At 43.1% G+C, this 13,306-nt stretch overlaps 1 protein-coding gene across 3 annotated transcripts in view; it reads right to left on the reverse strand.

The window, feature by feature from the left end:
- Positions 1-13,306, reverse strand: part of LOC111874165 (synaptic vesicular amine transporter) — a 136,670-nt gene that overhangs the window by 43,661 nt on the left and 79,703 nt on the right. For all 3 annotated transcript variants that reach the window (XM_023869419.2, XM_023869420.2, XM_023869418.2), the window contains exon 2: positions 10,787-10,933. In XM_023869419.2, the coding sequence (XP_023725187.1) occupies positions 10,787-10,928 (142 nt within the window). In that variant the 5' untranslated portion in view covers positions 10,929-10,933. The remainder of the gene's footprint in view (positions 1-10,786; positions 10,934-13,306) is intronic.

The raw sequence follows: 13,306 nt of genomic DNA on the forward strand, positions 1-13,306 counted from the left end.
TCTTCTTCTTCTTCTTCTTCTTCTATTCTTCCTTGCCTCCTTTTCCCTTTCTTTTCTTCCTTCCATTCTTCTCCTATTATTCCTTTTATCCTCCTCCTTCCTCCTCCTCCTCCTTTTCCTCATATTTCTCTATTTCTGGTTCTTCTTATACTCTCTCACTCCCCATCTTCTTCCTTCAGAATGTCCTGACTCGAACAATTGTGCAATGAAAACCCGAAAGGTTTTGAGCAAATTATTCGCAGACTCTTCCGAAATCTCGTATATAGTTTCCTCACTGGCTCTGGGTGTGCAGATGGACGGAGCCGCCAGTCCCCAGCCAACAGGTGTGAAGAGCTCAAGACATGAAGCTAAGGGTGCCCACAAGACCTCAAGACATTTCACCTAGACATAACACGGGTCTCCATTCAAACCCATGGCTCTAGACTTCCAGAATGCCACTTTTATGCAGCGCAGAGAAGAGAGAATTTCCACCATCATTTTCTAAAATAAAAAGGGTCGGCTTTTTAGAGTTGCTGACGTGAAGATTGCAGCAGAAAGTATAATAATAACGTCAAAATGGGGGGAAAATAAAAAGAAGTTAAAGGTAAGTGCATGGGAGGCAAGAGAAAATATACAGGAGGGGCAGACAGAAAAAAAAAGAGAATGATGAATTTACCATTGATGTAGAGTCTAAGGGGGAGAATGCTAAGTGGAGAGATAAGACAGACGGCAGTTAGCCTTGTGGTGAATTACAGACGCAGAGAGATTCTTACTTTCGAATGAAACTATAAGAAATATTAAAGTGAATAAAAATATTTATATATACAGAACTGAGATAAATCATATACATCGAGCACATGTTATTAAGTTGTACAGTTTCACTTCGTATTTTAAAAGGGGTCAGGGGGTGATAACGGTATGTGCCATGTGAATAGAGAGACAGAAAATGATCGACATACTATCGCTGTAAATAAACTACAGACCAAAGAAGTAATTTAACCCCATTAAGTGCCAGGTGTCGATAATTTCGACCTTTACAAAAGCTGCTATATCTGACGGCATGTGACATCTGTTGGCGTTTTATCTGAACTGAATGGATAAGAAACATTTGGAGGGAACTTGATCCGTATTTGAAGTTCTTAGGGAATTATTACTCACATTTTAGTTTTTTTTTCCCATGACAATATAGGTAACACTGATAACCTAAAATGGCTACTTGGCACTGTAGGAACTAAAGCTAATATTGCTAGGGTTAACTTCCAAAAATGTTTGGGCTATGACGAAATATCACTATATATACCTATATGAAGTAAGCATTATAAATATTTCCTTGAAATTTTTGGAAATAACTTCCTTGAAATAAGGGGAAAATGTGGGAATGCATGTGCAAAAATTGAAGTAACTCAGACGTATAAAGTAGAGGTAAAGTTTCCCTCTACATAGTCAGCAGACTATCAAGACGTATGGGGGAGTGGAGGCATAGCTCATCACATTCCTAACCTTGGCGCTAGGTGGAGGTGAGTGTTTAGTTCAACGAAATACATTCAGCATTTATCGAGTAATTATACAATGAATGACGAACAGACGGAGAGATCTGACGAAGTTAATGGGGATAATTTTAACTTTTCGTTGTTGAGAAATAGCTAAAAAAAACGAATTTCATTTAGATGGGAAGAGAGAACGGCATTTAACCGAGGAACAAGGCAAGTGCTCTCGCTGGAATGACTCCCGCAGATCTGGCACCCTTTCCTGTCGCCATGCACCGATATGGACCGGTCTGAACTTCAGAGTTGGACTATGAAGAGCTTCAACCACGCGGTGCTTCACGAGGCCCGCTCAAACATTCACACTGCGTGCAATAATGACATACAGCACATACACAGCTGCGCATATCAACTACCATCTGTACACAACAACTTTATTCGACTATTTAACGGCGATGTTTCAATACCACGGGATATATAGCATGGAATAAGACCAAGTAAGATCGCCGAAACATGCACTGTGTTCGCTCGCTCGGAAGCCGGGATCGTGGGTTCGAATCCCACTCAGGGCATGGATGTTTGTGTGCGTTTTTGTGTTTGTCTACAGGTAGAGGCCTTGCGACGGGCCGATCACTCGCCCAAGGAGTCCTACCGAATGTGTAAGATCTAGTAAACCGAAGTGAAACGGAGAGTTTCATGGAGGTAGGCCTAGGCCCAAATTGGGGCTGTAGCGCCACAAAAAAAAAACATCGCCGAAAACGTTGATATAAAGATACTCTGTAGAGTTGTGTTCGGGAGGCACTTGGTTCGAATCTCGGCCGAGTCACGTGCTATCCTGTGGTTTTACACAGTCCCTCCAGACAAATGGCGGGATAATAACGTACATAGTTCATGGATCCTCCTTGCAAAATTCTCTTCCGTTCATTAGCCATCCTATTAGCAGACGCCATGCGACTCTGACATTGCAAGCGTTCTTAAATAAGAGATAAAAGACAAAGATGACCATAGATAATAGGATAAAGTTTTTGATGATAAAATAATTTTAAAATGACTTCTCAATCCCAGAGACTCGGGTTCAGACTCGAATGTCTTCATATGGTAGATGAAAGGAACTTTAATGGGAAAGTAAACTTATATTATCAATTATAATAATTTGGCTAGTCCTTACGTATGTATTAGAAATATGGCTATTACTCACATCTGATGAAAAACTCTTGTTCTCTTTAAGAGAAAGTTTTGAGGTACATATACGGCCTAATTGAAGAAGACAAGGGCTGGCAAATTAGGTTCAATTATGAATTGTATATATGCTTTATGTGAAAACACACATATTTGAAACTTTACAAAAGTGAGTAGGTTGTAATTGGCTGATCATGTTGTTCGAATGGGACAAAAATTGACTGCAAAAATAAGTTTCAGTGCCAAACCAATGGGCAGAAGAGAAAGAAGAGGGCTCAAACTGAGATTGGAAGATGATGCTAAGATTCTGGTGGAAAGGAATTGGAAATACATAGCCTGGACTAGACAAACCTGGCAGAATCTTCTATTGAAGGTTACGACTCAACAACGGCTGCTTTGCTAATGATGAAATTAAATGAAGAAAGTTTATCTCTGAGTTTCTTGTCTTCCCTCCTGCTAATCATAACCCCAGCATTGCTCCATATTCACCTCTTACTGCCCCTTGAGACGTCTGGTAGACCTGATCAGGCAGCACATTATCACAACTTCGGTTTCTTAGCTGTTGGCTTCATCTCTGACCAGGAACTGGGCTGGTTACAGAGTGATTACATAGACTCGGTCACAGACAGGAGGAAGACATTTTCTCTTCTGCACGTCGTCCAGACCGGCTCTGGGGCACATCCAGCCTCCTATCAAATGGGTACCGGGGGTAGAGACAAGGGCATGATGCTGACAAGTGATCTTCATCAATTTCTGAGTGGCAGAATAGTGGAGCTGTGCTTGTACGCCCTCGTAAGTATTCTTTGCTCTATGCTCAGGGACAACCATTACCTTACTAGAGACATAAAGCTGTAGAGTGCGTGTCACACGTATGCCACTTTTGCTGTGAGACAGTAACAATGCTCCACAGGAGAACAGGTAGCTGGCTCGCCCCACTCAGCGATCACGCTTATCGAGAGGCGAGCAGCAATACAGTGAACGTCCACAGCCCGATTCCAGACGCCAAGCGACGGTGAAAAATCACTACGGTCCATTTTTAGTATGCTTTCCTTATTTTTAGGAAACAAAATGAGGCTTATGAGATCACCTTGTTGTCTCTATGTCTGTGTGCTCCCATAACGCCTGAAAGCCAGATACCGGAACCAGAAGATACGGCCGTTGCTGGCAACGTCTCGGTAAATATATTCCCGGGCAACGAATACACATGCAAGTACAGGAGAACTGCTGAACGTGATGTTTTCTATGCAGTCCGTGTCGTATCAGATACTTAATATGCAAGGTAGATTTGTCTCTGTGCTTAACTAAGTAAATTCTATGCCATGAAGGGGTGTGGGGAAGCGAATATATAGATCAACGTACGAGGGTTGGAACTTTAATAGTGGCAACACTGCTGTAGAGACGCCACGCAACGGAACCAAGTAATGTTGCTTATACCACACGTTAGTTACGTACATACCTACCTTACCTCAGAGCAAATGGACTCTCTTTTCCCACATCACGCGCATGCGCAGTGACGAGAAGAACAGAGCCCCGTGTTAGCTGACGGTCTAATGTAGTGTTGTCACGACGTTTTCGAAACAGGAAAGACGGAGTTGGATAAAGATTGAATGTGCCAGAGGCCGTACAGCACGACAGTGTCAACAAGGTCTTCAAGAGGCTTGCGGGGAATCTGCATTGCCTTACAGAACAGTGGCAAGGTCGGTAAAAGCCTTCAGCGAGGGACGCCAAAATGTGGCAGACATGCGTCGGCCAGGTCGTCCTAGTGTCAGTGAAGAAGAAATGTATGCTCTTTCCGTTACTGGAGAGTGGTCGACGCCATACGATTCGAGAGCTGGCCCAAGAGGCAGGATTAGCGCATATGACTGTGCTTTACATTCTGAAAGAACTCCTGGGCATGAGAAAAATTGCATCACGATGGGTTACGCATGATTTGACGGAAATGCAGAAATGGCTACGATACGACGCTGTTCGTAACCACTTGGAGCGCTATGAGCGCGGAGAGGCTTTCTTACGCCGTATCATTACGCTAGATGAGACAGGGGCCAAATCGTACGAGCCACAAATGAAACGCCAATTGAACGAATGGCGTCATTACGGGTCACCACGAAAATCAAAAGTTCGTCAGAACCCCAGCAATGTGAAAGTTATGGTGATTCTCGTGTACGACTGTGATGGTGTTATCCTAACGCATACCGTTCCCCGACAGCAGACCGTCAATGCGCAGTATTACTGTTCATTTTTGGAACACAACCTGCGACCAGCTTTGAGAAAGAAGCGGCGACACTTTCTGCAGAACCCACCCATCATTTTTCAGGCCAATGCTCGGCCGCATGCAGCGCAAGCTGTGGCTGATTTGTTCGATCGATGGGGCTGGGAAGTGCTGTACCATCTATCATACTCCCCGGACTTAAGCCCTTGTGACTTCGACTTGATTCTAAGATGAACGAATCACTCCGTGGCATTCGCTTCAGAACTGTTCCAGAGATTCTTCAGCCAGTAGACCGCTCCATTCGAACTATCAACATGACAGGCGCTGCTAAAGGTATCCTACGACTTCCACATCGCTGGCAACGGGTTGTACACAATGCTGGTGACTACACGGAAGGACAGTAAAACTTCGAAACATGCATCTATTTTGTATCAGTTGTAAATAAATAGTTGCCACTATTAAAGTTCCAACCCTCGTATTTTTGACCTCAGCAGTAGTTCGAGGTGATTAGTTCTTCCCATAGTTAGTTAGTTAGTTAGTTAGTTAGTTAGTTAGTTATTGGAGAGGGTGGGTTTCCCCATGCACTGAGACCTGTATTGGTCCATTGTGCTGCCCTCTATGATTTCTACCAGTCTCTATATCCTACCGGTACTAGTGCTTACCATCAGTCCCGCCCAGCCAGCGAGACCGGCTCTACTAGCTGAGAGGTATCTATAATGCTCCCCCATCTACCAGAGGTATTAGAGACTACTGTTGGGCGGGAAACGTCCGGTAATTTGGCTCAGTGACCTCCTTTGGAGGTATGAGGTTTTTTACTTGCCGTAAAGCTGCGGCACGGGACCCACGGCTTAAAGTCCCTCCCGGAGGACTTGTTCCCTGAATTTTTCAGCCCTTAAAAATTCGACAACCTCCGCCGGGTATCTGAACCCGCGTACTACGAGTCATGAGGTGGGAACATTACCTCTAGACTACGGAGGCCGCTACTTCTTCCCATAACTTCTTGCTCTCATTTTCCCATATCATGTTGCATTTATCGCCATTTTTTGTATTGATGGACTCAGGGTTCGATTCTCGACCCGGAGGAGAGAGTTCCTGAGTAATATTACTCCTCCAAGGCATTATTACGGCCACTTCCTTCCAAATCCTTTCTAATTCCCCATTTCCTTTAAGCCTGTCGGTAAACATTATATACATATTTGTGAGGCCGCTGTTAAATACAGGCCTACTAAGACTCGAAGAGTCATTTGCGGCGGTGACGCCGTGTATTCTGGTAAAAGTAAAGATCTGTGTGCTGCTTGCTTGGCTTATTCTTCTGCCTTGCCGATAGAAGCAGTGCATTCCTCCGAATTGTCTGCTAAATTCTATGGGACTACACGGCGTCACATCCCAGAAAATAGTACACATTTCAGTCACCACCTTCTGAACATCAAATCTCACAAAATCTATATGTCTACTGAAATATTAAATGAGATCAGAGCTTCTCACTCTGATAATTACCAATATCACAGTCTTCTGGGATGTGACACCGTGCAGTGTGGTATATGGGTTCCAACATTCCGGGGAAACCTACAGACTTTATATACAGTGTAAAAGAAAGAGTCACAGCCATAATATATTCTCGGCTTATCAATGGTGACTGACAAATTAACTAACTGCATGGAGCTGAGACCTAGGTGACAAGTCGCCGGTCGCTCAGCTACTCAAGAAACCCCAAAAATTTGCGGAACCCGAGGTTAAATACCGTGTTCACAAGAGCCCTCCACTGATCCCTAGCCTCGACTAGATGAATCCAATCCATAACACATGCCATCTCTCTAAGATTCAGGGCTAGGAGGCGGGATCGAATACCTCCACCGTAGCCCTGTGAGCCGTAGGAGGTGTCGAAAAGAGAACCCAGTGCCTGATGGTGTAATTGGGCCACCCTGTTCTGGGGGACATAAATACGGGGACCTGGTCCTCCAGGTTGGGGGGTCTCGAATCTGAGACAGAAAAATATGGTCATGAGTTCCACGGTACTAGGACCTGAGAATGACTGCGCTGGCGAAGACCAGGAGCAATTGCAAAATATAGACCCATCCAATCGTCAGAGAGGATGTTACATAAGAACTATAACACCAAGTGTTCAGTTGAAGGAAAAAAATACTGATCTTGGGTCTCAAAGGACTTGGCGTTAAGACGAACTGATTGGCGGTAAGCCGCCAGTCGTAAAGTGACTCTGACTCTGAGTCGTCGTGAGCCAGTCTGCTGATAGTTGTGAGACGCGTGAAAATGGTAGCGGAGGCTGGGGACAGTTCGGGAACCCAGGGAGAGGGAAACGTCCGTCGTTGGAAGCCGCTACTGGGTAAAGGTTAATGCATACTGAGAAGGCTTTACGTGTGCTTTAGTGCTGGAGTGCGTAAATAGGTGAGGCTGTCGTAGTTATTTGTTGCGACGTTCTTAAAGTGTTTAATAAAACCGATTACCAATCCAAACCATATCTACAGTCACTCGATCTTATGACAATATATTTGGCGAAGAGCACGAGTCATGAAGCTCCTCGTTATGCAGTTTTCTCCAACCTCCTGAGGGACCATCTCTGATCCTATGATCAGGATGTGGCGTCATGGTCCTAAAATGTTCGTCGTTTTTTACCCGACCTACACGGCCGATACCCCGAGAAGATTCCATTAACTTTAGCTGCCGTAAAAATTTCAGATCTTTTAAATCCTTAATAAAAAAGATGAAAAGGTAAAAGAAGCAAAGCTATCCCTGTAACAAATGGTGGAGGGCCATACGGTTGTGAGACGTCGAGGCTCCCACATTTTCTAGAAAACTGGCTAACAGATGGAGGTGAGGTTGACAGCATTACGCGCCGGCCGCCCTTTACCCCCCCCCCCAGGAAGATTTCTGGTACTCATTTCTGTTAGAAGTTGAGTCGACTCCAGGGCCATAGTGCCGCTGGAAGGATTAAATCAATTGAAACCTACAATGACCTAACTGGGAATCGAACCCGCGACCTTCCAGATTGTAGCACAGTGCCTCATTATGGTAACTCTGGAGATAGATTGTGGTACGTGATGCCGTGTAGTTAGAGGAAACTTCTGCCTCCTTTTGGGTATGCGTAAGCCGCGCAGGGGAAAGATCGCTGATCTAGGGGAGAGCAATGTCTGGGGCTAAGAACGAAGGAAGAGTTTCGTCCGAAACGAAGGAAAATATCTACCAGACTATATGGGGTCACACAGCATGAGACAGCATCTTCAAAGATTCCCTAGTTTTACCCACGTAGAGATCTTCCTTTCTCCACAACCTGCTCTTAATACTGTGGATCATTTAGTACGGCGGCAGAGACAGGTCTCCCTCCTGTCATGCAGGGGGTGGCAGCTAGCCAAAACCACCCCTGCACCCTGTCAGCTGCTACACAGCAGGGTGGCAAATACCTGATGCAGAAATATACGGCAGTCGAGAGTAATTTTTTCAGAAGTATTCTCCCTAATGATCTTTATTGCAAAAAACCAAGAATTCTTTCCAACTAATTATACTATTCACACTCTCAACACAAGGAATAAAAATCAGCTTCATAGACCAATTGCCAGCCTCAAATGTTTCCAGAAGAGTGCATATTATGCTGGCATTAATATCTTCAACAGTCTACCATCAAATATTACAGCTCTTATAGATAAAGAGGCACAATTTAAAGCAGCGCTAAAGAGATACTTAAGTACACACTCCTTTTACTCTGTTGAGGAATTTATGCTTTAGAATAACCCAAAGTGTATGTAATGTATGGATTTTATCGACACTTCACTACTTTTGTGAACATTTTACTACTATTGTGACTTTGTTTTCATTGGTAATTTTTTTGCAATAGTTTGATTTATTCGTGTATATGTATTGTATGATTTTTTGACTAATTCCACATCCTATGGTCTTTCTGACTAACATAAGGATCTATGGAATGCTATGTATCGTATGTATGTATGTAAGTATGTATGTATGTATGTATGTATGGCCAGAGAACCAATACCTACACAACCTTCTGCAGGAATTTCTAGGATGTTACACGTATATTTCGGTAGAATTTCGCTGCTGATGAGGAACATACTGCCTCCATCTTCAGGATTAAAGAGCAAACCAAGCAAGGAGCATGCGAGAAGCAAGTAGCGAGTTATGCTCTTAGCTTGCTACTGTTTCTTGTTTCCAGCTTGACTCACTCTTAGACCCTGAAGATGGACGAGTCAGTAAAACTGTACGGGAATGTACGGTGTCACATCCCAGAAGGATGTATTCTTCATAGGGAGAACCTCAAATTCAGTAACCCATATGAGATGAAATTTCTTAGGAAGCCAGATTTTAAGATTATTGTCTGATGGTGAGTGACACCGTGTAGTTTTGTAGAGGTATGCCAATGTTTCTGAGGATCTTCTGCCTTCGTTATCAGGACAGGGATACTAAAATGGAGGGAGAAGCTTCGTGTGAAAGTCTGGTACCAGTTTACCGGACTATACGTAATCATACCACAAGAGAGACTGATATTAATAAGAACATAGCTTTCTCTGCACAGTGGTATTCTGCAGTACGGGGACATTACATATGGAGGAATGAGGAAATCGAAGCGAGAGAAGCTCAGCCCTGCAAAATGTGGTCGAGATCAGGCTCCACTGGACCACAAAGTCATTCGGTCTCTTATTCATCCATTCATGAATTCTAATGCAAATCGATTTATTGTACGACCTAAAGACTATGATTTCATGCCTAGACATTTCTTAAATTTGAAGAAGGGGAAGAATTATTTTATATGCGTGAATTCTCATAGAAATCAGTATTACATATGCATATAGTTTTATGATAATTAGATAATTTTAATGACTCTCTTTCAGCTGCATTAGTTATAATACATTGAGTAAAAGGGAACGATGAAACTGTGTTTTAAGATAGCGAATATTGGAAGTGATGCCGTTCTATTCTGAAGATGGAGGCAGGAGTTGCTCAGAAACACTGGTACCCATACACAAAACAACATTGTGGCACCCAATCATGTGGCTTGAGCTGTAACTTTTCTGACTTGTATTCGCTGACGGGTGCGAATTCACGTTTGAGGGTTTTCTTGCTTTTCTCTCTCAAATGAACTGTTGGGATAGTGTCTCATTACGTCACCCCCACTTCCCTGCATATTCTTTCCAATTTATTACTCAAATTATCCGATCATTTGACAATATTTCCACCTATCTGAGGGTGTGACTATACACGGGTTATGGATTGTGAGTGAATTTATTGACCACTCAAACACACCACTCGGAACTTCAAGTAACTACAACACAACTGCTAATCTTCACAGTTCACATATCACCACAGCACCCGCGTAGCCTTTTCCCAGGCTGATATGTCCTCAACAGTCGTCTCCTAACAACGGCTTCTTACAGTGGATATCTCTAGCTTCCAGCGCTCACGTCGTTACTGCCCGGCGAGGATGTAATTGTTCTACTTTGCTGTCTGTTGATGACATTCCCTCACAAATATTGTAGATATATAACAGAAGGCTTCTACTGCCTCCATCTTCAGGGTAGAAGTGGAAAATGATCTCATTTATGTAGTAGATGAGTCATAATTCCTATTCTTCTCCCAGTGTCATTAGAATAAACAAACCAAGAAGAGTTAGATGGGAAGGAAACGTAGCATGCATGAGAGAGAAGTATATACAAAGTTTTGGTAGGAAAACCTGAAGAAAAGAACCAAAAGGAAAATCTAGAACTAAATGGGATCATATTAAAATGGATCTTAAAAAAATAGGATGGGAAGTTGTTAACTGGATTCACCTGGCATGGGATAGGGACCAGTGGTACAGTGAACACGGTAACGAAATTTCGGGTTCCTTAATATGCTAAGATCAACTAGCGACTTCTCAAGGACTCCGCTCCATGGAATCCTCTTGTAGGGGAGAAGCAGACAAACGACTCACCCACTGTCGTAAGCAGCATGTTGTCTAGCAGCAATGCGATAGCCACGATGACCAGCACCAGGCGTCGCGACGCCCTGCATCGCTGCAGGTAGTCGGAGAACCGTGAGCCACCCACCGGACTACAATGCTGCACCACCGTCATTCTACCTGCAACAATAAATCATCATTGACGACAAATTCTGAAGGTATGTCATACTTCGAGTAGGCGACCTTAAGATTGGAAAATCAACGGCATTTCCACTGTAGCGATTTTGGTCCACAATGTATGTAAAAGTAAGGTAAAGCTATCCCTGTAACAGGCCGTGGAGGCCAATATGGTTGTGAGACGTCGAGGTTCCCAGCCTTATGCGCCGGTCGCCCTTTACGCCCCAGGAAGATTGCTGGTACTTATTTCTGTTAGAGGCTGAGTCGACCTCAGGGCCATAATGCAGCTGGAAGGAATAGGTAAACCGAAAAATCCAATGACCTCATCAGGTATCGAACCCGCTCCCTTCCGGCTTCTAGCATAGTGCCTCAACCAACTACGCTACCGCGTGCCCACCCACTATATATCTAAACATGATCTAGTAATTCTATAATGAAGACCTTATGATCTACGTCAATGTATGACAGTGATTTGCAAAGACTGACATCAATAGAGGAAATACCAGGATTATGAATTCCATTTACAATAATATTACAGAGGAGTGAGGATATTATCTTCTTCCTTCAGCTGTCTGGCCTGTTCGCATTCAAAATTAATCAGAATCTGTGATCTTATAGACTTTTGTAGGACACCTTGGACAGGGGATCAGCCCGACCCAATGTCGCTACATCCACAGGACAACACTAACACAAGACAAACGTACATATACCTCCATGTCCCAGTGTTTGAGCAGTCGAACACATTTCATGCTTTAGCGAGGCCGAAGTGATTGACTATTAGCTACCTTACGAGCAATATTTCAGTAATTTCATTACATGACCACAAGTTCATACATATCAGTCTCTTTAGGGAAATTACTTGTCGCTGTGGTGGCCCTTTTCTCCACAATTAATTCTAAACTAATATCGCTTCTCTTCAGTGAGAACTACTGTTAACAAGAAAGGCATAAGACTCCAATACGAAATGTAGTATCTCTGTCTTTTCTTCGTGAATTCGACAGTGGTCATTACAATAATCTGTTTCCAGTTGAGGAAAAGAGGAAATCAGGCATTTTTGACGAATTTTATCTTCGTAGACATTTGCTGAAAACATTTCCTCTAAACAGTATTATGTAAGTATCGTGAAGGCCACGCCATAACTCAAGCGGTTAGTCGCTGGCTTCCCACTGAGGCGGTCCGGGTTCGATCCCGGGTCTGGTCAAGTGGGATTTGTAGTGGACAAAGTGGCACTGGGGCAGGTTTTCTCCGAGTACTTTGGTTTCCCCTGCCAATCTTCATTCCACCAATTGCTCCACAATCACCCTCACCTATTATCAGGGGCTGGTACAATAGTCCCACCCCACTAGCAATACAAAAAAGTATTGTGAATGTATCACATTTACTGTCTTAATGTTAACGTTGCTGTCCTAGCAGACAATGAACCTACGAGCCGGAAAGTCGCGGATTCGATTCCCTATGATTGCCTAGAAAATGTGGAAGACTCGACGTCTCACAAACCTATAGGCCTTCATGGCCTGTTACAAGGATATTTTTACCTTTGTACACATATACAGCATATGTGTGTGTGAAGCCGAGTTGAGATGTGAGGAAACTGAGAAAAATCTTCAAACAACTTCACGTTAACTTCTTTTCTTTATTATTAATGAAGATCAAGTTTTAATTACTTGAAGGTTCCAACAGAAGGGAGACAGTCTCTTAAAAGGCAATTTAATGCTCATCCTCTTCTAATTGCAAAGCTAATAACTTCTACTAAGACTGTAAAAATGTATGAACGAAGATAATGGAAATGTGCAGAAGTTGGTATCACTTCATGGACACGATTCATTACAGCAGTAAGCCTGCCCTAATTAGCTTTGTTGGCTTCTTTTATTTTTGTGCTGTGGCAACAAAACACTGATAAGAGACACAGTTCTACAAACTTAATCCATGACATTAAGTTCACTTAAGCTGGAAGGATTACACTCAGTTGTAAAGTAACCCCCTTGCGGGTATCGTCTTCTTTGTGAACGACATGAAAAGTCACAGACGAGTAATTCTAGAGAAACTTGGACGTGAAATCTATTTTGGACATAAAATGTCAATTCGATATTAAAATTTGACAGTTCCCATTTTAGCAATGGTTCTCGCAGAGCAGCCTTCCATTTATCCACGGTTTGTGCCCATTGAGGGACAGTTATTAGTCACGGAACCTCGGACACGTGACAATATTATATTTCAGCCTCCTGTTGCATTGATATATCACTCGTTCACTCATTTCCGTCTATAATGTAACACAAACCGCTCACAGTCTCTCCTTTGTTTTAAGATATTATTAAAATCAGTGAATAATTATGTTAAGGCCGAAACATGTTGCAATTAAATGTGTTGTTATTATGA

Source organism: Cryptotermes secundus, unplaced genomic scaffold, assembly GCF_002891405.2.
Source record: "Cryptotermes secundus unplaced genomic scaffold, Csec_1.0 scaffold26, whole genome shotgun sequence".
Classification (NCBI taxonomy): domain Eukaryota; kingdom Metazoa; phylum Arthropoda; class Insecta; order Blattodea; family Kalotermitidae; genus Cryptotermes; species Cryptotermes secundus.